The 26979-nt window shown below is 42.1% G+C and overlaps 1 protein-coding gene across 3 annotated transcripts in view; it reads right to left on the reverse strand.

Moving 5' to 3' along the window:
* abcb7 (ATP-binding cassette, sub-family B (MDR/TAP), member 7) overlaps nucleotides 1–26979 on the reverse strand; it is a 78171-nt gene that overhangs the window by 31100 nt on the left and 20092 nt on the right. For 2 of the 3 annotated variants that reach the window (XM_062475801.1, XM_062475800.1), the window contains 6 exons: nucleotides 26088–26356; nucleotides 25353–25441; nucleotides 25037–25124; nucleotides 13801–13975; nucleotides 13392–13549; nucleotides 2047–2210 (listed from right to left, as the gene is read on the reverse strand). In XM_062475801.1, the coding sequence (XP_062331785.1) occupies nucleotides 2047–2210; nucleotides 13392–13549; nucleotides 13801–13975; nucleotides 25037–25124; nucleotides 25353–25441; nucleotides 26088–26356 (943 nt within the window). The remainder of the gene's footprint in view (nucleotides 1–2046; nucleotides 2211–13391; nucleotides 13550–13800; nucleotides 13976–25036; nucleotides 25125–25352; nucleotides 25442–26087; nucleotides 26357–26979) is intronic. The other variant, XM_062475802.1, reaches the window with a different exon arrangement.

A 26979-nucleotide genomic window follows, 5' to 3' on the forward strand; every position in this document is an offset into this window, starting at 1 on the left:
ACCAAATGGTCGCATTTTGCGAACAGTTTTTGAGACAGTGCGAGCATTTTTTACAAGTACTCGCGCATGTGCGACCAACAAATTTGGAATTTATTGGGTGTGCACAAAGTCAGCACACGTTAGCAACGACGCACAGATACCACGTTCTAGTAAGACAGCGATATCAGCGAGCCCTCAGCATTAGTACCGTGGCTAATAGTCTTGGAATGTTTAGGCTATTTTTCGCTAGGTTCCTACGAACATGTCTATCTGCCAGACAAGTGGGTTCCCCTTCGTTCTTTTGGTGAGCCGTCTCACAAGCCCTTCTTACCCGGCGTCATGGAGCCGACCAGCTAAATACTTATTTAGCACTAGCGTTGTTAGCTACTGTATCCCTGCATGTGTTTGCGCTGTTGCTCAGCAAGTGTGGTGTAGGACAGGGGCGATTCTAGGATCAGACCTTCAGGGGTGCTCAGCCACCAATGAGTGTGACATTAATACAGTGCCTTGCAAAAGTGCTAAACCCCCTTAGTAATAAATCCCTCATTTCACTGGATAACAATTAATTCATTTATGTATTATGCAAAATATTGCATGAATGAAAACTAAGGACTACCAGCATCAAATGATAATAAACAATAATAATTGTTATGTCTTTATTATTATTATTTTTACGGGTGTTGAGATGAAATTTAGGGGTGCTTGAGCACCCCTAAAAAGGGTCTAAAATCGCCCCTTCTAGGAGGACTGATTGATAAGTGCATCATACATTTAAGGCATAGCTAAGACTTGCATACAGTACGTAATGTCACATTAGATAATGTATTTAAACTCAAGCTTGTGTGGTGCGTCGCTGTATATCAGTTGTAAAAATGACCCATCTGCAACCGACGTAAGCACACCCCACAATTTCCACAGAAATTGTACCCTCTCTAGTTACATTAATAATTGCATTGCAGGTCGATTTTAAAGGTGTGCCCCTAAATTTTCTGCTTGCGCTCCTAAAATTTTCAATCAGGGGCTCCGGTGCTCCTAGTAAAAAAAGTTAGTCTGGAGCCCTGCTGTGACTACATATGTACATGTTATATTTTTGTTCTTTGTGCAAATCTTTAAAAAATTATATAGCTGCAATGAGGAGGCCAAGCAGGTCAAATTAACCCAAAAACATTTTAAACATCTTCAGAAAAGGGGTTGTGAGTTTGGTGTTGATTTCTCAAAGAGTTGCTGAGATATGACCCAACTTCCTGTTTGGTGGCTTTGCTGCCGATTTTGATTGACTGTACCACGGTTTCAAAATTCTAAACCAAATTTGATTTGATGATCCATGTACGGCTTGTTCTGAAGATGGTCTGTGCCAATTTTGGGGAAGATCAATAAATAATTGTAGGAGAAGCAAAAAAACATATTTCCTTAAAATACAAACAGCAAAAAAAACTATATAACCAGAAATTGACACGATTGCATTGAACTTGACTTGATCCATGGAATTCAATGATACTTAATTTTGGAAAATGACCCGTTGGTGGCGCTAGAGTGCTCAAATGGGAGACTTGAAGGAGATGAGGAGGAAAATGTCACAACTTTTTACCATACTGTTCTTGGGGCTGCCATAGACTCCAATGGGAAAAGAAGCGTAATACTAAAGAAAAGGTAGAAACACAACATGTGGCTTTGCAGCTTCGCTGCTTGGCCCCCAATTAAACAAACCTTTTTTCACTTTGTAATTATGGGGTATTGCGTGTAGAATTTTGAGCACATCAATCTACGTTCATAATTTCATAACTGCTTTGCATGAAAAACAGACAATGATTTGAACATTCCATACTAGCAATAGAATGGTATTTGTGATGGTATGTACTGATACTTATATTCAGAAAGCTTTGGTTACCAACAATTTAAGAGGTATTTAAATATATAATAATAATAGAAAAGTACTGTAAGTACTTTCATGGCTTCCCAGCAAGGTTAGATATTGATTCATTTCTGAATAACAAAGTATGTCTGTACCGCAAACATCCAATTCCATGCCTTCCACATGTAAAGAAAAAGTCAGTTGAATACACCTACCCTGAGCCACTGCCCCCCACAATAGCCACCTTCTTTCCGGCAGGCACCTCGAAAGACACCCCATTTAGGACCTTCTGGCCCTCCATGTACTTGAAGTAGACATCCTCAAACCTGATGGTGGCTTCCTGGGGTGTTACCAGCAGGGGCGGAGCCAGCTCCCTTTCCTGGAATGCACAACAGGGTTGAATAAGTGTTAGCACTTTGTAGGCTTGCTTTAATAGTGTTGAGTGTTGAATGCAAGTTGCTTCATCAAAAGTCAGAGTATAGCTATAATTCCTGTTGTCTTATGAAGGGTGCAGACACACATGCTCCATTATTATACTGGTCCCACATTGGAGTCAAACACTATCGTCTTGGCTGTATTTTTTTGGGCTGTTGTCATACTGAAAGGTGAACCTTTGCCCTAATTGGATGCTGGGTCAAAATGCTGAATGGTGACATTAATTTACATAGAAACAGATCACAGACAATTCCTGATAATTGTTTATTAAAACAATATTAGTTGAATAGATAAATGAATATAGTTTGGGTTCATCTTACAAATGATTCACTACAACTATAAATCACCAAACATTGTTAATTAATTGTCATCCATGAACAAATTTGCAATATATGGGGCGTCAGGTGGCTGAGCGGTGAGGGAAGCGGGCTAGTAATCTGAAGGTTGCCAGTTCGATTCCCGGCCGTGCAAAATTACGTTGTGTCCTTGGGCAAGGCACTTCACCCTACTTGCCTCGGGGAGAATGTCCCTGTACTTACTGAAAAGGCCGCAATATGCTTCTGCGTCTCCGTTTACGGATGGGCGCACGGATACGCACAGATACGGACGGATAGACTGCGTTTATGGTTCTCCGTAGGCTGTGGGTGCTGAAAACAATTCACCGCCAGAAGAGTAGGTGGCGCAACGGTTTTTTGTAAATCGTCGTGGAGTGTTTATTTACCTAGGTTATCGAGAAGTCGGAGCAAATTTACAAATTAGCCGTTTCATCAATAAAATACGCACATTTTCAGCAACTACATTGCCCATTTATCGTCACATTTTAATTCAGATGCTGATTTACATGTACTGTTTAGCTGAAATATGAATTGTGAAAACTTACAGCAATGGCGGTCAAAGGATTCTGTTCGTCCTGTTTAGCCGAATTGCACTGTAGGGGGCGAGAACGAGTCTTCGAACCTGTGTGTATGAAATTATCACATCAAATGTGACGTGCTAACATGGATGCAGCTATGAAGCCATCTGGTTTGCTTCAGGGAAAATGTATTTTTAAGAAGCTTCCCAATGGAAACCTCGACAAGACTAGGGTTGTTTGCACCATGTGCTATGCGGAATTAGTTTACTGTAGGAGTTCTTCCAGTCTTAAATACCACCTAAATGCAAAGCATCCCTTAGCTAATGCGGAAGATGCCGAGCCAAGCACTTAATGTAGCGCAGGGGAAGAGTCGTCGTCAAACTACGATGTTTGAGTGCAACCGAGGCAAGCCCGTCAGCACAGCTCTATCAGCCAAGCTAACTAATGTAATAAACAGTTAATAAACTGCAAATGTTTACTCCTCGACAGGCCTGCAAACGCCTTTGTAAACCGAGATTTGTAAACGATTTGTTTGTTAACCTTGACCTACGGTCTCGGTTAACAAACGTTTTAACAAATCGAAGCGACAAAGCGTTTGCTGACCTGTCGAGGAGTAAACATTTGGTTTCTTATATACTACAACAATACGTGGGAAGATCCCAAATAAAACACGTCGAATCTGGAGCAGACGCCATGTTGTCAGAGCAATCAGCTGCACTTGCACTGGTGACGTCACTACATCTCCAAGGCAACATATCAACAACATCAATTCGTTTTCTGTCTGCTTCAGATACTTCTTTAAAACGGGAAGCGATTGCGGGGCGTTTGCGGACCTGTGCAAAAACATATTTGTTTTTTTTTAGGCAATTTAGGCTACTTTGTTGCCGAGCAGATGCCACGTTGTTAAGGTCAATGGCTACATCTCCAAGGCAACCGCTTGTTGCTAGGTCTGTAAAAACGTTTATTTACCTCTGCGAACTTTCAGGAGGTATATAAACGGATTTATTAACTTTTGAGAACGTCTTCTGGACCAATAGGAACAGCGTATTGGTCCAATTATTACACTAGTATATAAGAAACAGATTTATTAACTTTTGAGAACGTCTTCTTGACCAATAGGAACAGCGTATTGGTCCAATTATTACACTAGTATATAAGAAACACAAGTACATGTTATTGAACATAATTTATTTTCATCACCAATTATCATAGTAGAACAGCTTTCTCCAGCAGTTTGTGATGGATTTTGGAAACAGGAGATGAGCCCCTGGTCTAATGTGCCACCTGGCTTGAGAAACCCGTTCTCAAAGACTTACTTTTAGTCATTATTTGGGTAGCACACATATTCTGAATGCTTTCGGCGGAATTCAAATGAGCCATTTTAATCTAGATTAACGCCAAGATTACAGTGAGATTAATCTAGATTTAAAAAAATTAACCTATGCCCACCACTAGTTTAAATACATTATTGGGTGTGCTTTGCCTTCGGCAAGGGCACAACCTTTGTTCTCTCACATATATATTATTATTGTGTGTGCTTTGCCTTCGGCAAGGGCACAACCTTTGTTCTCTCACATATATATTATTATTATATATATATATTTTTTTTTTGCCCCCCCCTAAAACTCAGTCAATATTTGGCCTACATAGACAACCTAGGTGTCAAAAGTTTCGTCTTGGTAGCGATTGAGTTGCTTCTATTGGGATTTACGTTCCGTTGCATGGTTTAGGCTCAAGTTAAGTTTTTGTGGCGAAAAGTGAAGCTAACGGTGGCTAATTTGCTAGCCAGTCACTGACGTTACTAACGTCACTACGTCACTAACGTCACGAAAACACGCATGACTACCTGTAGCAGAATATTAGTTTAGCAGCTCGTTAACTTCTGGGAGATAGCTAAGCTAACTGCTTTACTGCAAGGCAGCTGCAGAAACGCCACAAGCAAAGAGGCCAGGGTGATAACTATTTACTAATTTTACTTTGTGATATGACACACAATTGTGACGTGTAATGTACAATATAAGCTGATTTTATTAAGGAAGTACATCTACTTTCGGAAACAGTAGTCTACTATGTCACTGAAGTATTAGCATCATGACATTAGCCTCTGTTGCCCGGGCAACACATACTACAGTGGTCTATGATGCATCTGTTTTCAATCGTTAAAATAAACATTCCTCACAAATACATTTTCGTTGTAGGATTTATTATGACATTACATTACAAGTAAACGATTTGTGGGTGAAATTACCATTACCTGTGGTTTCAAACCAGTGTTGCTCACTGAAACGCTGTAGCCTACGCGAGACACTACAAAAACATCTACACAGCTGTCGGAAGTCAAACGGCGACAGAACATGTTCGGCACTCCCCTTACTTAAATCAAAAATCTATCTAACTACTAACCTTAACTTCATTGCCACAGCCTAAACTTTGTCAATCTGTTCATGAAAATAATTAATTTCAGCCTAAACCGTACAACGGAACGTTAAACCCAATTCAACCAACGCAATCGCTACCAAGACGAACACAGCAGTAGTCTAGTACTGTACCGTAGTAGTACAATTTACCGGGGCAGCTTCTCCACACAGGGCTATATCGCACTTGGCGTTGTTACTGACAATGATCGCTACCAGTGAGCTTTTTATGAAAGCGATTTTCCACTAAATAAATGTCAAGCTTATTTACGTTTTTGGGGGCATATTTTCAGTTAGAGGTACTGTTTGAATCGCGATTCCATCTTCTACTGCCGGGTAACGTCGTAGAATAATCTTCAAAGGGGGTTCTTTATTCATGAATGAATGCAATATGAGTAGGCTAAATTCCTTAAAATATCACGAGAAGGGAAAAACTTAAAAGGACGTTTAAGTCATAGAGATTAGGTCCATTTTTACACCGGTCTGCCAAATTAATTCGTTTGATTCAACGATGAGGCTGCCTCTTGCAGGTGAAATGAGAATACATCTATTTCATTCTACACTTCACTCGTATTTTCAGTTGTAAATGAGCAGCAAAAAATCTGCTTTTAAATCTATGTAATCTTTATAAATAAGTATGCATTTTTATATAAAATATACAGAAATATGAGTTGTAAAAATGTCATTCAAAAACGGACCCCTGTGCAACCGACGCAAGCAAGCACACCCTACAATTTCCCCAGAAATTGTACCCTCTCTAGTTTAACGTGATATTACGTACTGTACATGCAAGTCTTAGCTTAAAATGACTTAAATGTATGATGCGGCGCTTTTCGAACAGTCCTCCTACACCACGACACTTGCTGAGTATAACAGCACAACAGCGCAAACACAGGCAGGGATACAGTAGCTAACAACGCTTATGCTAAATAAGTATTTAATGTTTGCTGCTCGGCTCCATGAGAAGGGCTCGTGAGACTGCTCACCAAAAGAACGAAGGGAAACCAACTGGTTTGGCAGATTAAGACATGTTCTTAAGAACCTTGCGAAAAATAGCCTCAACTTTCCAAGACTTTTAGCTACGGTACTAATGCTGAGGGCTCGCTGATATCGCGGATGTTTGCATGCGCCACTACCCGATAACCGTCAGGTAGTAGCGCGTGCCAAAAAAAAGTTTGGTTTCGAAACAAAAATATTAGAGGAAAAGCAAAACTTTTTAAAATCACATTTCAGTGATATCATGGTTAAGGTATTTAAATATTTCTGAAATTCGTCCGCGTACCACTAGAAGGGGGCACGCGTACCACCAATGTCAGCTGCGGATCGTTGTCAGCTGTGACTTAGCATATTTAAGGCAAAGTACTGCAGCGGCAGCCTCGTCTGGCAGCCTTGGTGTACTAAGACTCGGTCGGACAAAGACGGAGTCTACTCGGTCGGACAAAGACAGGGAGTCTACTCGGTCGGACAATGACAGGGAGTCTACTCGGTCGGACAAAGACAGGGAGTCTACTCGGTCGGACAAAGACAGGGAGTCTACCTGCGGGAGTCCACCGAGGATGGCCAATGAGGCCGGATCACCTCTTCTGATAAGTATCACCCTATTTGTATTCTGATCCATGTAGAACATATTTATAGCTAGCATGTGTTTCTTCAGCATTCCCGTTCATTGCACCACTCGCAGCCGTAGATATGTTACAAAGTATATACGGTCCACCTCTAACCTTCGCTACCTATCCAGATCTTCTCCACCTGCCCTCTTTTTATAGGGCTCTGGAACTGCCGTGAACAAAGCAGACTTAGTCCCGGCATTTGCATCCCATGCTTCTCTTCACGCCCTTGCGCTGACAGAGACATGGATTCGCCCAGAGAACACCGCAACTCCAGCTGTTCTTTCTGTCAACCACTCGTTCTTTCACTCACCCCACTCAACCGGGCCAGGTGGTGGGACAGGTTTGCATCCACCCCTCTGTCTGTCACTGCCAAATCATTGTGATGCTAACTGATCCTATCAAAGCATTCTTAGTTGTCATTTATCGCCCACCAGGTCCGCTAGCCGACTTTGTGGAGGAGCTGGAAATGCTCCTCAGCGTCCTCCCGGATGATGGAACCCCGCTGATGATCCTTGGGGACTTCAACATCCACCTCGAAGGAACGCAGACACCCTTCGCGCAGCTGAGAGGACATGGTGCAAGTCCAAAGACGGACTGGACCTCGATAAGTATCACTCCCTCCTTAAATCCTTTTCTGCTCACATAACTGGTGCTAAAACTCACTATTTCTGAACAAAATTAACTCTGCTTGGAACCCTCACAAACTTCTGTACCTTCTCCACCCCCTCCTTAATCCACCTCCCCCACCCCCCTCCCTGTCAACAGATGACTTCTCCTCCTTCTTTGAGAAGGAAGTTGTTGATATTAGTAGCCAGTTCCCTGAACCTATGTTTCCTACTCACTCACCCTCTATGACTGATCCAACTACGCCACCTGTCCGACCGCCACCTACGGTCTTCTTCTGACAACCGTCTGGTGGTCCCACCGCTCAAGAGCGCCCGGTCCCAACACAAGCTCTTCTCCTGTCTGGCCCCCCAATGGTGGAATCAACTCCCCACCTCCATCAGGGACACCGACTGTCTCCCCACCTTCAAGAAAAGGCTCAAGACGCACTTGTTCCGGGAGTACAATGGCACTTAGGAATGCTTGGCTGGACCTGATGTTAGTTTCCTCCAGGATCACAATGACTCGTATTGAGAGACTTGTTGCTCTTGTTGGTTAGTTGTAACGGTTTCAAATTCTTGTACTCGCTGTGAAATATTTTTACTGTTGATTGTTTTTTCTACAGGTACACTCTTGCACTCTTGTGGGGAGTTTCATGTTGTTCAATTGTAACTTGTTTAACTGCATGCTCCTATGATTCTTCCCTTTGGCACTTATTTGGTTTTCCACAATGTATGCTTCATGTTTTGGCTGCTCACAATGTTTGGGGCTATCTCGTTGTTATGATCAGTGACGTCTTGGAAGTCGCTTTGGATAAAACGTCTGCTAAATGCATAAATGTAATGTAAACTAAATGTCTAAACTCTTTCCTTCCCCTGTCCGAGGCAGAGATATCTGACCTCATCCTCTCTCATCGCCCCAGCTCCTGTCCCCTTGATCCAGTCCCCTCTATTCCAATCCATCTCTCCCTCTATCATAACTTTTCTTCTCGATGTCCTTTACTTTTCTCTTACTTCTGGCACCTTCCCCTCTGCCTTCAAACAGACCCGGGTTACCCCTCTACTAAAAAAAAACCTCCCTTAACCCTGCCGTCCTCCAACTCCAGAACTACAGACCAGTATCACTGCTACTCTTCTTTTCAAAAACAATTGAACATGCTGTATCTAACCAACTGTCAAACGTTCTCTCTCAGAACAACCTACTAGACCCCAACCAATCAGGCTTCAAGACTGGCCACTCCACAGAAACTGCCCTCCAGTCAGCCAGAGCTGCTCCAAGGTAATCCGTTATCATCCTGCTGGATGCAGCATTTGATACGGTCAACCATCAGATCCTGCTCGCTAGACTTTCTGAGATGGGCATCTCTGGCACTGCACTTCAGTGGATCACATCCTACCTGTCGGGAAGATCCTACCAGGTCTCCTGGGGAGGCAAAGTGTCAGGCCCCCGCCAGCTCTCCACTGGTGTCCCACAGGGCTCTGTCCTTGGACCCCTCCTCTTCTCCCTGTACACCACTTCACTAGGACCAATCATCACCTCCCATGGCTTCTCCTACCATTGCTACGTTGGCGACACGCAGCTGTACCTGTCGTTCCCCCCCGACCGATCCGGGGATCTCAGCTAGGATCGAGGCCTGCCTCACAGACATCTCCGCCTGGATGACCGAGCACCACCTCCAGCTGAACCTCGCCAAAACAGAACTCCTCATCATCCCGGCCAAACCCTCCATCTCCCACAATCTCTCAATCACCCTGGGATCTGCGACGGTGACCCCTTCCATCCTCTGCCAGGAACCTTGGGGTTACCATGGATGACAAGCTCTTCCTCACAGCCCACATTGCTGCGGTCTCCCGGTCGTGTAGATTCACCCTCTACAACATCCGTAGGCAGGTGCAGCGGTGAACAGGACTGCACCTGCCTACATCCAGTCTCTCCCTCCAGCCTTACACCCCCACACACCACCTTTGGTCTTCTTCTGACAATCGTCTGGAGGTCCCACCTCTCAAGAGCGCCCGCTCCCAATCCAAGCTCTTTTCCTGTCTGGACCCCCAAAGGTGGAATCATCTCCCCACCTCAATCAGAGATACTGTCTCCCCACCTTCAAGAAAAGGCTAAAGACGCACTTGTTCCGGGAGTACAACGGTACTTTTTCAGTCATTTAGCAGACTTTCTTATCCAGAGCGACTTACAGTAAGTACAGGGACATTCTCCCCGTGGCAAGTAGGGTGAAGTGCCTTGCCCAAGGACACAACGTAATTTTGCATGGCCGGGAATCGAACCAACAACCTTTTTTGATTAAAAGCCCGACTCCCTAACCGCTCAGCAATCTGACCCACTTAAGAAAGATTTGTTGGATCCGATGTTAGTTTATTTCCTCCAGGAACACAATGACACTTATTGAGGGACTTGTTGCACTTGTTGGTTATTAGTAACTGAGTTAACAACCGTATTTCTTCGAATAAACGCTGCAGCGTTTATTAAATAACGTTCATTTTTGGTGCGGCGTTTAATTAGTAAGAGAGATTTCGTGAATTGTAGCTGCAGTGCAGCCACAGACAACTTCGTTTCTGGCATTGTGACAAATGAATCGTGCAGCTAAAAACGCAGGTTTTATTTAGGCTACTACCGCTGACCTCCTTGTCCATTCTTTGTTTGTCTATGAGTGCGGCGACTCCCTTTCTCATTGGCTATCAATTAGGTGTGCGTTGGTAATACAACTGTCTTTAATACAAGTGTTCTACATTGTGCAGAAATCTGAAGCAGCATGCCTAAACATTCATACACGTTAGCTTTCAAGCAGAAAGCTGTGCAGAAAGTTATGTACATGTGTAATAAATACTGGGGTTGAATTTAACCAATTAAATAACCGTTTTCAGATTTTTTTGGTGCAGCGTTTATTCGAGGGCGGCGTTTATTACACAACGTTCATTTTTGGTGCGGCGTTTATTCAAGGGCAGCGTTTATTCAAGGGCGGCTTTTATTCGAAGAAATACGGTACTTGTACTTGCTGTAAATTATATTATTGTTGCTTGCTTTCCTACAGGTACACTCTTGCACTTTTGAGGTTCATGTTGTTTAATTTGTAATTTGTTTAACTACATGCTCTTGTGTTTCTTCCTATTGGCACTTATTTGCTTATCACAATGTATGCTCATGTTTTGGCTACCCGCAATGTTTTTGGGGCCATCTCGCTGTTTATGATCATTGACCTATGCACTTATTTTTGTAAAGCTCTCTTGGAAGTCGCTTTGGATAAAAGCGTCTGCTAAATGAATACATGTAAATGTGAATCTTGCATCATGACCCTCCAATTAAATGAGGAACATCTGTATACAGACAGGGCTCTATGCGACCAAAATGTGTACGGGTGCGACTAAATTTTTTCCTAGGTCGCACCGGTGCACCTAACCTCCTCGCATCCGCGGTCTCTCCACAAACGAAGCGTTTGTTATCCTAAGACGGAACTGACACTCATGGTTGGATCATATCGTGGTCTAAACCAATCAGAGACAGAGATGGGGCGGGTCTTTGCCTCTGATTGGCTGTGGTCCAGATATTCCTGTAGCTCCGTGCTGTGTGATTGAAATTACGACCTGAGCACCAGAGAATCAGTTTAGCAGACCTGGGCATTGTATGGCCCGCGGGCCATAACCGGCCACAGGCTGTCTCAATCCGGCCCGCGTGAGGTAAATCAAAAATTTAAAATAAATAAATGTGTTGAGCGGTAGTAAATATGTAGTCCTGAAAGACTACAGTGATCAGGCGATTTACATATGTGCGCTTGCGCAACCTCACCGACAGGAGAGTTAGCTGTTGGTTAGCCCTCGAAAATGAAAAACTTTGCCACTGATTAACTTTTAACAAGACATGGACTTCTAAGTATCTGTTTACTGAGGTCAAAGTGAAAGCTGTGAAGAAAATAAACTAACGCGGACATAATAAGAACTTGACTGATTCAGTGGGCGCGGGCTGATGGTTTGCTAGTTGAACTGCAGACCCTGATCATTACCTGTCAGCTGTCCTTCGCATATCCACCTCAGACATTCAGGCAGATTTCCATGCACTTGTTCAAGCCCAGTGGATTTGTCTCACAGAACAAAATGAACTGAAAAAAACGTATTGCTTTTTGTATAAAGTTGATCAATTCCACATCTTTAACATACTGCAAAACAACTTTTCAGTGTTTGTGAAGATTAACTGGTTACAAATAAAATGAAACACTGTTGTTGTTGTTTATACTGTTTATTACTTCTATAATCTTTCCTATTTGACCTACACCAAAATCTAAAATATTCAGAGTCAGATGGCTGAGCGGTTAGGGAAGCGGGCTAGTAATCAGAAGGTTGCCAGTTCGATTCCTGGCCGTGCCAGATGACGTGCCAGTTGTGCCCTTGGGCAAGGCACTTCACCCTACTTGCCTCGGGGAGAATGTCCCTGTACTTACTGTAAGTCGCTCTGGATAAGAGCGTCTGATAAATGACTAAATGTAAATTTATATAAATATTTACAGAATATCCTTATTCTTCTGATAACCAGTAGAAGCTAATCAAAATATATACTTTACTGCTTTTTACAATGGGAGAAAATGAATAGTGAGCAAATTGATGAGGCCCTCCAACACATTTCAGGTTTCTCATGTGGCCCCTTGTAAAACTGAAATTGCGGACCCCTGAGTTACAAAGCTGGGCCATGGAGCTAACCCATGGAGCTAGGATTTTGATGCTAGGGAGAGTGTGGCAAGATGATTTAGCCAAGGCCATAGGGCAAGAAGGCCAAATTACAGGTGTTGGCCATCTGAAGGGCATGGGACAGCAAGGTGGGACCCGCTATAAGACTTTGAGCCATGAAATGTTAGGTCTCAGTTCAGGGAAGCACTTTTAAACTGTAGCACTTTCTATTTTGAAAATGTTTTATTTTGGTAGCTCAGTGAAGCACTTAAAATATTTTTTTATATATATATACAGTATGATTGTGCTTCAAATAAAAAAAATATTTACCTACACCTTATTCTTGTTTAAGAATATTTATATGAATGTATATGGAGCGTGATAAAAAGGTGACCTTGAAATTGTGGCGACGCAAGGAAAAATTTGGGTGCACCTAAATTTTGTGCTGGTGCACCTAAATAAAAAAGTTAGGCGCACCAGTGCAACCAAGGCAACAAGTTAGTCTGGAGCCCTGACAGAGACAGCTCTCCTGGTAGTGACTGATGCCCAACACAGCTAGAGCCTACAACCTCTCATTCATTGTAAAACTGAACCTGTGTGCAGCATTCAACATGGTCAACCACCAGCTTCTCATTTCCATGATGGCTAAAATGGAAATCTCTGGAACCGGTTTCTCCTGGTTCAGTTCTTACCCGATTGGTAGGTCCTTCCAAGTCTACATAAAATGTCAACTTCAGCACCTAACCTTACCCCTTGCTACATGAGTTTCATAGCGATCTGTCCTGAGACCCCTTCTCTTTTCAATCTTCATCAGATCACTGACCTTGGCCATCAAATCACACTCACCTGATGATACCATACAGTTTCTCCTCCCCACCCTCTAGCCCTCCGCTAGCCAAAACCCAGTCCCTGCCCCAGCACTAACCTTCCAGTCATCAAGCTGCTAATCCTCCAGTCCTCCAACCTCCATTCCATTACCTTAATCTTGGTGTCCACACTGAGCAGTGTGAAGAGTGTGTTCATGTCTATGAGGGCCTGTCTGGTCTCTCTGTAGACTGTGCCCAAAAAGTTGAGAGGCAAGGACAGCTGGAAGAGTAGCCCATTCACCATTACTAGGTCTCCCACCGTCATTGTCCCTGCAACAAATATACAGAAAACTATCAACAGAACAACTTCAAATAGTGCCAACCATGCCCACATTCCTGGGGTGACAAAAGGGGGTGTGAGTAACCTCAACTAAACTGGGATGCAGTCTGGATACTTCCACATCAAAGCTGGTTCCAAAAGTAGCCTGTCAATAACAGATATCTCTAAAATGATTCTAAAGTGTGTAGTTCTACAAGGGTTCCAATAACCTTACAAAACCACTTCTCCTCCTGTAACTCACCGGCCATGATTCCTTTACTTGCCAGCACCATGATGGCAGTGAGTCCTACACTAAAGATGGCACTCTGCCCAAAGTTAAGCATGGCCAGAGTAGAGGTGGTCTTCAAGGAGGAGGACTCATAAGTCTTCAGATAGCCATCGTACCTCTCGGCTTCATACTTCTCATTGTTGAAATACTAGAGGAGAGACAAGGATTGATGACAGAGACAGGAGGATGGGCACAGAGAGGGAAAGAAAACAGAAAATGAAATCAGTTGACTAGCCTAAATCACGTAAGTATTATTACACATAGGATGGTCAATGTATTTCGAATAAGACAGCCTAATTATGTGTTTGTCTGTCAGTAATCTGATAGCATGGTCATCTGCAGGCCAGCAGCCGATCAAAACACAGAGCCTAAATCTACTTAGTAGACACACCAGTCACCCTGGAAATGTATTTGCATCACAAATGCTTGTACGCACACGCTGATATACAAATTTGTAGCAGTGGGTGTAGAAAAAGCATTTCATCATTTATCTTAAAGGTCCCATGGCATGAAAATTTCACTGAGTTTTTTTTTACATTAATGAGTTCCCCTAGCCTGCCCATGGTCCCCCAGTGGCTAGAAATTGCGATAGGTGTAAACCAAGCCCTGGGTATCCTGCTCCGCATTTGAGAAAATGAAAGCTCAAATGCGCCGTTTTGGAATTTTCCCCTTATGTCGTCCTAAGGGGAAATGTTACCTCCCCTTTCTCTGCTTTGCCCGCCCAGAGAATTTGGCCCGCCAATGAGAAAATGAGCTACGACCGTGCAGGCACGACTGTTTTTCTGGAGAGACATCATGGCTTGCAAACGACCGAAGCATGGCAGTTAGCCCCGCCTCTGTCCTCCGCATTTTATTTTAAGCTACAGACACAGAAACGGCACGTCCTAAGGAAAGCTCATTGTGGGACTTGCTTGTAGTGGCTGTAATTCTGCACCAAGGCAGAATTTCGGGAAAGAGACTTCAGATACAGTATTAGGGGACCACTAAGGCCTATATAAAAGCATCCAAAATCAGCATTCCATGGGACCTTTAAAAACAGAAACAACAACCACAGAAATTATATACATTAGCGCTGTCAGTTAAACGCGTGATTAATGGCGTTAACTACAACAGCACACCGGATCTAGCTAGACCGGAAACAAAACAGGCACGCCGCTCACACTTGTTTGGGCTTGCGAGCCGGCTAAGGAGTAGTAGGCTAACGTTACGTTTTGAGTGGATGGCGAGCGCGAGACTCCGAAATGGATGCCAATAAGATTCTGTAGTTTACTTTTAAAAAGTTGCCAAATGGTTCCATTGACAAGACCAAAGTGATCTGTGGGTTTTGTCATTGTGAACTGAGCTATCATTGCAGCACGTCCAGTCTGAAATACCACTTGATGGCCCAGCACACAGCTGATGCGAATTCTCCGCCCCCTTGTCAAAGCCAGGCGATTGCAATGTTGTTTTCAATAAATAAAAAAATTTACACCAAGCAATCCGATCCACTTTTCCATGTTGATAAGAGCATTAAAATTAGAAAAAATTATGGGACAAAAAGAAATCAAGGGACATTTAGAATAGATTAAAATGTGCGAGTTAACTATGACATTAATGCGATTAAATATTTTAATCGTTTGACAGCACTAATATATATATATATAAATTATAAGTCTCTATGTATCTAGGATTCATCTGGTCAAGTTTATTTCCCACAATGCAAACGAGAAGTTGATTGACTTTCAACAGAGGCTGGATCACCGGGAGACCAGAAAAGAAGGAGAGAGAACTAGAAGGAAGGAGAACTAGAGAAAAAAGAGGAGAGAGAAAGCAAACAAGACAGAGATAGTGAGAGGAATAGGGCTCAGGTTCTGAACAAGCCCCTTAGTCAAAATGGAACAGATTTCTGAGTGGGCGATATCTTATTACATATACAGCACACTCTCCAAGGCTTGATGCCAAATCCAGCTGCACTGACACATTTGTTCCAAAATAACACAGCAAAAACATTCATAACATCAGAGATAAGGGTAACAATGACATAGCTGATGACATACTGCAGCTGTACCACAAACCATATATGTATCCAATGAAGGGCTTTTGGATAGTAAGACAAAGATGATTGCACTTTTTAAACCCCATTCACTTTTTCATTTCATTTTAAAAATTCAGTGGTTAGAGTTTGAGAATTTATGATGTTCTTCAGGATCCTCACTGTTGCAGATCATTTTCAGCACCCTCCTCTAGATTCCTTAGACCAGGGGTGTCGAATCCTGGTCCTCAGGGGCCGCAACACACCTGATTCAAATGAATGAGTTGTTATAACGACCATTCATTTGAATCAGGTGTGCAGGAGCAGGGAAACATCTAAAACATACAGGACAGCGGCCCCTGAGGACCAGGATTTGACACCCCTGCCTTAGACCAGTGGTTCTCAACCCTGCTCCTCAAGTACCCCCTGTCCTGCACGTTTTAGATGTTTCCCTGCTCCAATACACTTGATTCTAATGAATGGGTAGTTACAGTATTTTACGGAAAATAAGCCGCGGCATGTACTCCGATTTTACAGTTTTCTTGTGTTTGTGCTGCTTATATTTCGAAGTGGCTTATAGTCCGGTTTTAGAACAAACAAGTGGCTTCTCTCAAGATTTCTACTGACTGTGCAGCTAATTATATGCTCAACACTTGAACGGGGGCTTATTACTTGAAAGAGGAATTATTTAATGTTTTCTCAGTTACACTATCAGGGCTTGGAAATACAGTGACTTGCTAAAGTAGGCAAATGGCTAGTAGAACATAACATTTCATAATAATTTCAGTTAATCAAACTGCTGCAAACCCAGTGAAATGTTATAGGCTAGGATAGCTAGCAAAATAACACTAGCATCGCTAACAACATTACTAATTCAACTTTGGTAGTCTAACCAAGCTCTTTGTAAGTTCGTTTTAGATGTAATTGTATATGATAGTGTGGACAATAAGACACGGACGCGGTCTCTTTTCATAACTTGTATTTTACCACTGCTCTTCTTGACATCGCCATTCGAACAGCCCTCACTGATTTCACGTAATGCTTTAAGCATCAAGCCTACGGCAACTCCCGAGGGACAAAACACCCTTGTCCGTTGTCACATACAAAGGTCTGCTACAGTAGGCTATCCTCAGGATTTGAAAGCTAGCTAAACTTATAATATAATTTTGCAGAAGCCTGTTAATGACCATTCATTTGAATCAGGTGTGTTGAAACAGGGAAACATCTAAAACATGCAGGACAGGGGGTACTTGAGGACCAGGGTTAAGAACCACTGCCTTAGACCAACCTGGCTTGGTTTTTGCTCTGATGTGCATTTTCAACTGTGCGACCTCAGACAGGTGTGTGCCTTTCCAAACCATGCCCAATAAATTGGACTTTTCCACATGTTGACTCTAAATAAGTTGAAGAAACTCTGGATGATCAAGCAAAACAAGATGCACCAGACGAATGGGTGTGTTTCTATGCCATTAAGCAACAATAAAACGTTATTTCTAGTTCATACTAAACTCTTTGCTATTAAGGGGAGAACTCTGGAGAAAGAGAGACAGGAAGTCATTAAGCTTTACCCATTCGAACATTCGTTGACCAAATAATGTTTACACATACTATTGACACGCTAAAAACTTTGTTTATACAAATGTCCATACAGTAGAACATCAAGAGTGCAATGATATGCTGAGACGCCATTTTGGGGTAAATGTACAAATATTATGTTCGCCACATCTGCCTGCTCGTAGAATAATCATAATAAAAGATTATTCTTAAGTTTTTTTCATTTACAACAACAAAATAGAATAAATATACCATATTTTCCGGACTATAAATCACACTTTTTTCATAGTTTGACTGGTCCGGCGACTTGTAGTCAGGTGCGACTTATATATCAAAATATATATAATTTAACATGTTTCTAAATATTAATTCATATTGACTGACATGAACCGGTCAGATGGCTGAGCAGTTAGGGAATCGGGCTATTAATCAGAAGGTTGCCAGTTTGATTCCTGGCCCTGCGAAATGACGTTGTGTCATTGGGCAAGGCACTTCACCCTACATGCCTCGGAGGAATGTCCCTGTACTTACTGTAAGTCGCTCTGGATAAGAGCGTCTGCTAAATGACTAAATGTAACCAACGAGTTCAACGGATTCAATAATGTGGAATGAGATCGGGAGCTTGGTGAACTAGCTTACCGGTAACTTGCTTGTTGGACTCGCTAGCTTGTTATGTTAATTTAGCCTATTCAGCCTCCCAGGTATGTTCTTTATTCAGGGTTCTCAAGCCTCACGCATTGACCGTGAGACACACGCATTTCAGCCCTTTCACGCGTTCTCACGCCACACCTAGCATTTCTCACGCTGAGAAGGCAACGCAAGCCAAGTTGTCCTGCTAACATTGTATTCATTAATGGTCGCACGAGTGAAGGTTCTCTGCGACCGTACGTTCGTGACTAGCAACAATAGACGCAAACACACGTGAAAGCTCGTCTCGGTGGATCTCACTTTTGATCAAACTTGACGACCCCTGCCTTTATGCTATCGTGTAGCTGAATAACTGTTAATGTGTTACGTTAACATACCGGACACCTATTCAGCCTGTTGTTCTGTGTGGTATTGTGTAGTTGAATAACTTGCCTTTCCAGATGAAATGTCTGTTCTTGGTCTTGGATTTTGTGTCATAAATTTCGAAATAAATGAGACTTATAGTCCAGTGCGACTTATATGTTTATTTCCTCTTCATTTAACATTTTTTGACTGATGCAATTTATACTCCGGAGCGACTTATAGTCCGAAAAATACGGTAAAACGTAGGGTCTGATAACACTCACACCCTTAAAATCATTGTAATGGCATTGGCCGCGTTTGCCAGATTCGTTAAGAAGCTCTTAACGCTAAGAGCTTCTTAGTTCAACCATGTCAAGACACGGGCACTGCAAATGCCGTCAGCAGTGGCGGATTTAGTGATTTGGGGGCTCCAGGCGAAGACAGGCATGGGGCCCCCTTAACTCCTATTCTCACTGGTTTCAATCCATATAATAATTATTAATATAATAATTAATAATAACTAGAGAGGGTACCATTTCTGGGGAAATTGTAAGGTGTGCTTGCTAGCGTCGGTTGAGGATGGGTCCGTTTATTAACTAATTTTTACAATTGATATTTCTGTATATTTTACATTAAAATGCGTATGCCTACACTATTTATGAAGATTGCATAGATTTAAAAGCATACATTTGTTGCTGCTCATTTACAATTCAAAATACAAAAAGTGAAGTGTAGAATGAAACGGTTGTCTTCTCATTTCCCCTGCAAGAGGGAATAGTGATAAGCTATAGCAGCCTCAGTTGAAAAGTTGGATCAAACGAAGATATTGGGCAATCCGGTGTAAAACGGTCCTAACCTCTATGACACCTATGGCAAGTTTTTCCCTTCTAGCGATATTTTCAAGCTTTTAGCCTACTCATATTGCATTAATTCATTAAGAACCCCCTTTGAAACAAGCTATTGTAACAACATTGTCACCGGCAGTATTTCAGATGGAATCGCGATTCAAACAGTACCATCTGCTGACTGACACTTATTTAGGCGGTGTTGTAGTAAAAACATCACACTGTTGTAATTATGAAGATGGGTAATGATTATGGATTTAATGAAACTTGTAATCACTTTTAGTACGTGCTATATTATCGGAAACCAGATGCAAAGCTGTTGACTGATTATTGTTATCCTTAGACAATGGTAGAAGAAATAAAGCCCAAATATTAAGATTTGGATAATTAGGGGCTGAGTGGGGGAGAAGAATATGTGGGGTAGAAGAACATGTCTGTGCTTCCATAAAGAACCAGGAAGCCCAGCTATAACTTATGAGACATTTGTGGCCTTATGCCCAGGAGCCTACTACAGCTGGCTGTTCAAGGTCAGAGTGGGCCTAATATGGGAGAATTGTCTATGATGGAAAGTACCTGGATTTTGAATCCCCTAGAACAGTGGTTCTCAAACCGGTCCTCAAGTACCACCTGTCCTGCATGTTTTAGATGTTTCCCTGCTCCAACACACCATATTCAAATAAATGGGTCGTTATCTAGCTAGCGGTAAATTGTGCTAAAGAAAGCTAGCCTAGCTGCTGTTGCTAGCCAAACTTCACTGAGCAGCACTTGTGCTAGCTGCTGCATCATTGGATACCAGTGGAGAGAAAAATGACATTTCCTTCAGTAGTTTCAGTTTGGCAACTACTTGTTTACTCTCCTCTTTTGTCTTTCTCTTTTGTGCTCCGCTCGGGGAGTTCCGTTTCATTTAGCATTTCTTTTTTTTTGCATTAACCAACTGAAATTGCGTGCTTTGCTGCGCAGTTGCTGCAATCGATGGAATAGTCCACAGTAGTATCGGGTGGGAGGGGAAGCCTGCGTTTACACAAATAGAATAAACGCTCTTTGTTGATATTTTTGGGGAAGGTTATGACTTAATTGATTTGTATTATTATAGTCATTATTGATCATATAGTATTTTTATGGAGTCTTTCAAGGGGCCCCCTGGCAGCTGGGGGCCCCAGGCGGTTGCCTAGTTTGCCTAATGGGTAAGTCCGCCCCTGGCCGTCAGAATGTGCATTATTAACAGGGTTCTTGCAGGTTTCAGTAAGTCAAATTTAAGACCTTTTTAAGACATTTTAAGACCATAAAGATTTAAATTTTAAAACCAACACGACGCATTACCAAAAAAAGAAATCTTTTTATTTCAATGAATTCAGTCATTGAAAAAGCATAAATTTAATTTACAGATAAAGCAATCACATTAGTAACCTAATTGAATATTTTTGGGGCAAAGTTTGCAGCGAGCAATGTCTCGATGAATGTATACTTTCCCCATTTTCCACACGTAGCCAAACTTTAACAAACTCTGAGATGCAGACGTATTTCGCGGGCAGGTATTGCATTTATCACGGGATTTGTAGTTTTATCACAGCGTACGTACCAACACCAATATCACCCAGAAAGAACTACAAACACACAGAACCAACGTTCTGAGGGCAGCGTTCTGTTGGTTTTGTTTGTAGCAAAGACTCTAGAGGTCCGCTTTGTAGGCTACAACTTTTTTTCTACATTGTAATAACTTTCTGCGGCCAGCGTTTCTGGAAATGCACGAGAGTAAAACTTTTTTAGACCTGACTTAACCCTTGTGTTATCTTCGGGTCATTCAGACCCATCAGTCATTGTGACCCACCGTCGTATTGCGACAACTTTACCGCATACAAAAACAAAGTGAGGAATTTTCTTTTAACCGTCGGGCTGTCTCAGACCCCCCACATTGCGAAGGTTAAAAGAAAATGCTATTTATTTGTTTTTGTATTGGGTAAAATTGGGTAAACACAACGATGGTTCGTTGTGAACCTTTGGGTCATGTGACCCGAAGGCAGCACAAGGGTTAATGAAATTTAAGACCTGGGATGAAAATCTGGCAGTTTTTAAGACGTTTTAAGTCCTTTAATTTAAAGTTCAGAATTTTAGACTTTGTAAGACCCTGCGGGAACCCTGTATTAAGGTCTGCCATCAAAATTACATTTTGAGTTGGCCGTTTGCCTCATAATAAACACTGGATTACCAGCAATCTGAATCCTCTGTTGAACGAGAAGAGAAGGTGATGAGATGAGAAGTGTCGAAAGAGCTGAAAGTGGGGATCAGGCAGGGAAAGAGATCATACAGGGCCAATATGTGACAATATTCTTAAGGTGTTTTATTGCTTAATAGTTTATATATAGTTGTTTTATATTATGTTTACTATTTGTCCATTTGTATTCATAATTTTATTAGCCCTATCTTTTGCATGTCTCTCTGCTGCTACAACACCCAAATGTCCCCAGCCTCGGGATAAAGTACAAAGGGACAGTAATTACATTTGTTAAATTTATTTTACAATGATTTAGTAATGTTTGATTTTGGAGAAGATGGAAACTCCTATCTGTATCTAATCAGTCATTATTTTATTTTTTAAACATTGAACTGATCCTGGATTTCGATTGCCCAAGGCAAAGATCAAGGATAAGTGCAAATGTTCCGCTAGGTATCCCAGTGGTTAGAGCAGGGGTGTCAAACATACGGCCCGCGGGCTAAAACCGGCCCGCTGGATGGTTAAATCCGTCCCGCGAGACGACATCCAAAATTTAAAATAAGGAACAGATATTCCAAATTTGTCCAGCAGAGGTCGCACTGACATAACGAGAGATCCGGAAATAAACAGCACGTGCTGGCAATCTTGCCTTATCGTTATTAAGCTCGTTGTCAAAATCACCCACGGTTGCACCCTCATTACCACAATGTCTTTGTCAAAAAGGAGAAGAGTTTTCCAAGAAAAATTGACTGATTCTTATTTATTCACAGAAGTTAATGGGAAATCTGTGTGCTTGGTGTGTAATCAGCAAGTTTCAGTGCTCAAGGAATATAATATTCGGCGCCACTATGAGACTCATCATGGTGAAAAATAAAACCATTTGCGAGGACAACTGAGAATAGAGAAGATAAATGAATTGTTAGCAGGTCTGAAGAAACATCAGTCTGTTTTTACACGTAGCTGAGAGGTCAGTGATGCAGCGATGAAAGCTAGCTACCTTATTGCTAAGGAAATAGCGTTAGGAAACGAGCCATTTTCTGAAGGTGAGTTCGTGAAAAAATGCATGCTGAAGGCTGCAGAAATAGTGTGCCCTGAAAAGCGACAGGCCTTTGCCAACATTAGCCTAACCAGGAACACTGTCGCAGATAGAATTTCAGATCTCTCGGCAGACTTGGACAGCCAAATGAATCACAAAGTCAAGTTATTTGTTGCATTTTCGGCTGCAATTGATGAGAGCACCGATATTACACATGTTGCTCAACTGGCCATATTCATTTGTGGTGTTGATGAGACTTTGAGAGTCACCGAGGAGTTCCTTGGGTTGGTACCCATGACGGATACTACAACAGCGGATGACATTATCAGCTCTCTCGTTGGAGCGCTGGACAGGGTCGGAGTGGACTGGTCCCGTGCCGTCAGCCTGGTTACAGATGGTGCGCCATCAATGATCGGGAGAAAAGCAGGCGTTGTGACAAAATTCAGAGAAAAAGTACAGGCCACAAATGGAGGACAAGATTTTTGGACATTTCATATTATTTACACCAGGAAGCATTGTGTTGCAAATCATTAAAAATGGATCATGTCATGGAGGTGGTTGTCCGCACTGTTAATTTCATCCGAGCAAGAGGTCTTAATCACCGTCAGTTTGACAGTCTTCTCAGTTGCAGGGCCGCAAAAAAGTTGTCACTCAGTATTATGACAGCATACGCACATTCAAGTTGAAACTGTCACTTTGGGAGACACAACTATCTAGTGGTGACACCGCTCATTTCCCTTGTCTAAGAGATGTGCGTGCCACCGGACTTAATGCTGACATGGATCAATACAAAGACAAGATTACAGGATTGCTGCGGGAGTTTGAGCGACGGTTTCAAGTCTTCAGTGAACTTGAGACAGAATTTGCAGTTTTTCACTCGCCATTCACAGTCAAGGCTTCTGATCTGCCCGCTGACATCCAACTCGAAATAATTGACTTGCAGTGTGATTCAGGTATGAAGGACAAATTGGCCTCGGTGGGCTTGGACACATTTTATCAGTATCTCTTGCCAGGGTGCCCCAAATTAACAGCCCTGGCTGCAAAGGTTTTATGCATGTTTGGTACTACCTATTTTTGTGAACAGGTTTTCTCTGTGATGAACATCAATAAAACAAAGCTGTGCTCAAGGCTAACACACAAGCACTTAAATGAAATTATGAAATTGGCTGCTGATATTGATGCAATCGTGAAGGCTAAAATATGCCCAGTTTCAGGAGCAGCCGGAAGGCCGCAGTGACAGGAAAGAGAGGGGAGGGGGTTAAACAGCGAGTGGGTCAAGTCTAATTCCTGTAATGCTATTTAAGAGATGTTTTGCACTGAAGAATACAGTTCTGTGAAAAATAACATTTACTGTGGAAAGGTAATATTTAAAGACCATGAACATTGTGCAGTATAATATCTGTCAGCAGCTTCAGCACAAAATAGTTTGGTCTGGTGTAACACTATTGCTCATGCACTGCTATCACCTTTATGGGTTTTTGAAATGTACAAATTTAATACATTTACAAGGCAGGGTGATAACGTTCTTCATAGCTCCCACCTTAGTTTGTGAATAGTGTCATAATTCAGGTGATCAGATGTGAAAATGTATCTACTGTACATTAAAATAAACAAATTGTTTTAATCAAAGTGAAATGCAATGTTTTCAGTTCCATAGGCCTATCTGTGAATAAATGTTTTGTGCCTTTGTAGATCCACTGTGATCTGTGAGTTATAATGCACATATGTAGGCTAAATGATAAATTAAGGCATAATATTGAAAAACAAAGCTAAAGTTGACGTTATTTATAGGTTATTTTGAAATTATTTTACTGGCTCGGCTCACTTGAGATCAGATAGCGCTGTATGTGGCCCCTGAACCGAAATGAGTTTGACACCCCTGGGTTAGAGAAAGGAACTAATAGATGGATAATAGCCGGTTCAAAAGCCACTTTAGAATTTTTTTTTTCAGAAATACAAATCTTTTTTTTTGGCTAGCATTTGTGTTGTTTGTTCATGTTATAAAAAAAGAAATTATAAACCAACCAACAACTTGTCTTCCAAAAGTTCAAAAATGTTCTGTGAAATGACATAAGAGGAACAACATCACCACCCCCCCAGTTACGCACTAGGATTTACTCCTGAGAAGCACACCTAGAAAAGTCGTTTTATTCATTATTTTACAATTATCATTATGTATAACAAGTTTAATCTTTACCACAGTCTCTAATAGAACCATATTATTTATGCTTACATTTCTATACACATTGTAAAAAGTTCCAATTGAAAATAAAAGACTAAACCCTTGTCAAATTACTCCATTTCAATAAAATCATTAGTATCGTTTCAGTATTGAGTACCGCGATATTACACTTGGTATCAGTATCGAAGTCCACATTTTGGTATCGTGACAACACTACCTAGCATGATTAGAGAGATATCTTCAAAAGACTCAACAACGTGTTACAAGCATGTGTTTAAACGTAGCGAGGTTGATGTTTGGTTTGAACACAGCTCTTGACCATTGACATTGGATATGAAGGGGAGAAAGGAGAGAAAAGGGGGGATGATTGGAGTCTCACCTTGACAGTCTCATAGTTCAGGAGGGAGTCGATGGCAGCATTTCCTGCCTCATTATCAGCTTTGTTCATTTCTATCCTAAAACGAGTCCTGAAAAACAAGATGAATGACTGATGGACAATATGACTACTGCACAAGTCAGGTGGAATCTGCTGAACACCCTACTCTTTTGGTGTCCCTATTTATTCCCATGTCAATTTACAATAGTTCATATTTAGCAAGATTGAGCTGCAGAAACAGCCCCTATAAACAGGCGAATCATTATCTTTGAATAGCCTGGTTAAAAGTATACTATAGAATAACGATAATACAACTTACCTCCACTGTGTGACTGCGATTGTAAATGCAGTGTATGCACCTAGGGTACCCAGGGTAACCGCAGCAAAATGGCCTCCACACTTATAATACTGAAGATAAAAGACAACAGCGGAAGCAAAAATACAAGATGGAGAGAAAAAAAGAGGGGGAAATCAAGTAGGGATGTAATTAGCTACGTATAGTAGTGTGAATAAACTGACGTTCAGTAAATGAGTCCAACAACCAAATTAGAACACCAAATGTTTCTATATAAAAAGTCTGATATATTCATACATATTGAGACTCATCACCACTAAACTCTGTGGACTGCTGAGTAGGCAAAAAGGCCTGGAATTATATATTTTTTGCAGTATCTACCTTCCTGACTGGAAGTGAGACCATAAAAGTCTGACCCATCTGACAAGCAATAGTTGTACCATCTGGCTCTATGGGGTAACTTGGAGAATATCATATCATTGTATAAACATAAGAGAACAGGCTGGATGCAGTTTCTTGTTTCTCTCTCCGTTTTTTCTTTTGAATCCATAAACAATATTGGTGTTTGCAGCTCTGTGCCCTAACTGTGGTTAAGACTAACTTTAACCTTAACCTGTACCGAGTTGCCGTCCATGACAGCTGACCGCTCTAGCTTTTTGTACTAGGATGGTGCTATGGAGGCCCAGGTTGACCATCTACTCCTACCATACCCTTGTCTACCGCACTTCCTGCCTGTAGTTGTTGCCCTTCTGTACCCACCAGAATTGCACTGACGAGGCCCATCTCGAACATGGTGGGCCCAAGGTTAAACACAAGGGCGCTGAGCACAAAGGAGATGCCGCGGGTGCCTCTGTCGATGGCTTTGGACAGCGCCCCTGTCTGGCGGCTCAGGTGAAAGCCTAGGTCAAGGTTATGCAGGTGCAGGAAGACGTTTTTGGCAATGCGCCTGATGGAATTCTGAGCCACTTTCCCAAACACAGCGTTTCGCAGCTCGTTGAATAGGGCAGAACCAGCCCGCGAAACTCCGTCTGGGAGGAAGGGGGGGGGGGGGGGGGGGTTGTAGATGCAAGGTCAAAGATAGGGAGGAGGTCATAGTGTTCAGAGAGACAGTAGGGAATAAGAGTGACACTAAGGACACAAGTAACTAACAAGACACAAGTTGCAGCTAACATTGCCATATTTATCGTCTCATACCCTGCCAAATCACAGTCACTACTGAATACACAATCTATACACAAATGGGCATGTAGAACTACAAACCAAACCCGGTCTGTCTGAGAATTACATGTCTGACTCATGAGTACAGTGTGTATGTGCGTGCTTAAAGCGCAGATCACACTCTGGTGAAAAGGGGCCGTTGTCGGCCAAGGTAATCTTACAATCTGCACTTTCACAGTCCACACTCCACTCCACTCCAATTTGTGTGGAGTGGAGTGGAGTGTGGACTGTGAAAGTGCAGATTGTAAGATTTCAAATTATGTGTCATACATTGAAATCTGAAAATAGTTTAAGAAGATAAACGTAGCTGAATGTTGGTAAACATGGAATTCTCTAGCAGAGAAATCCATAGACCTAGATTCTAGACCTTTTCACGCCTTCAGACAGGGTGTAATTGGGTGTGCTTGCCTTCGGCAAGAGCACAACCATTGTT

This window comes from Osmerus eperlanus, chromosome 13 (genome assembly GCF_963692335.1).
Source record: "Osmerus eperlanus chromosome 13, fOsmEpe2.1, whole genome shotgun sequence".
Classification (NCBI taxonomy): domain Eukaryota; kingdom Metazoa; phylum Chordata; class Actinopteri; order Osmeriformes; family Osmeridae; genus Osmerus; species Osmerus eperlanus.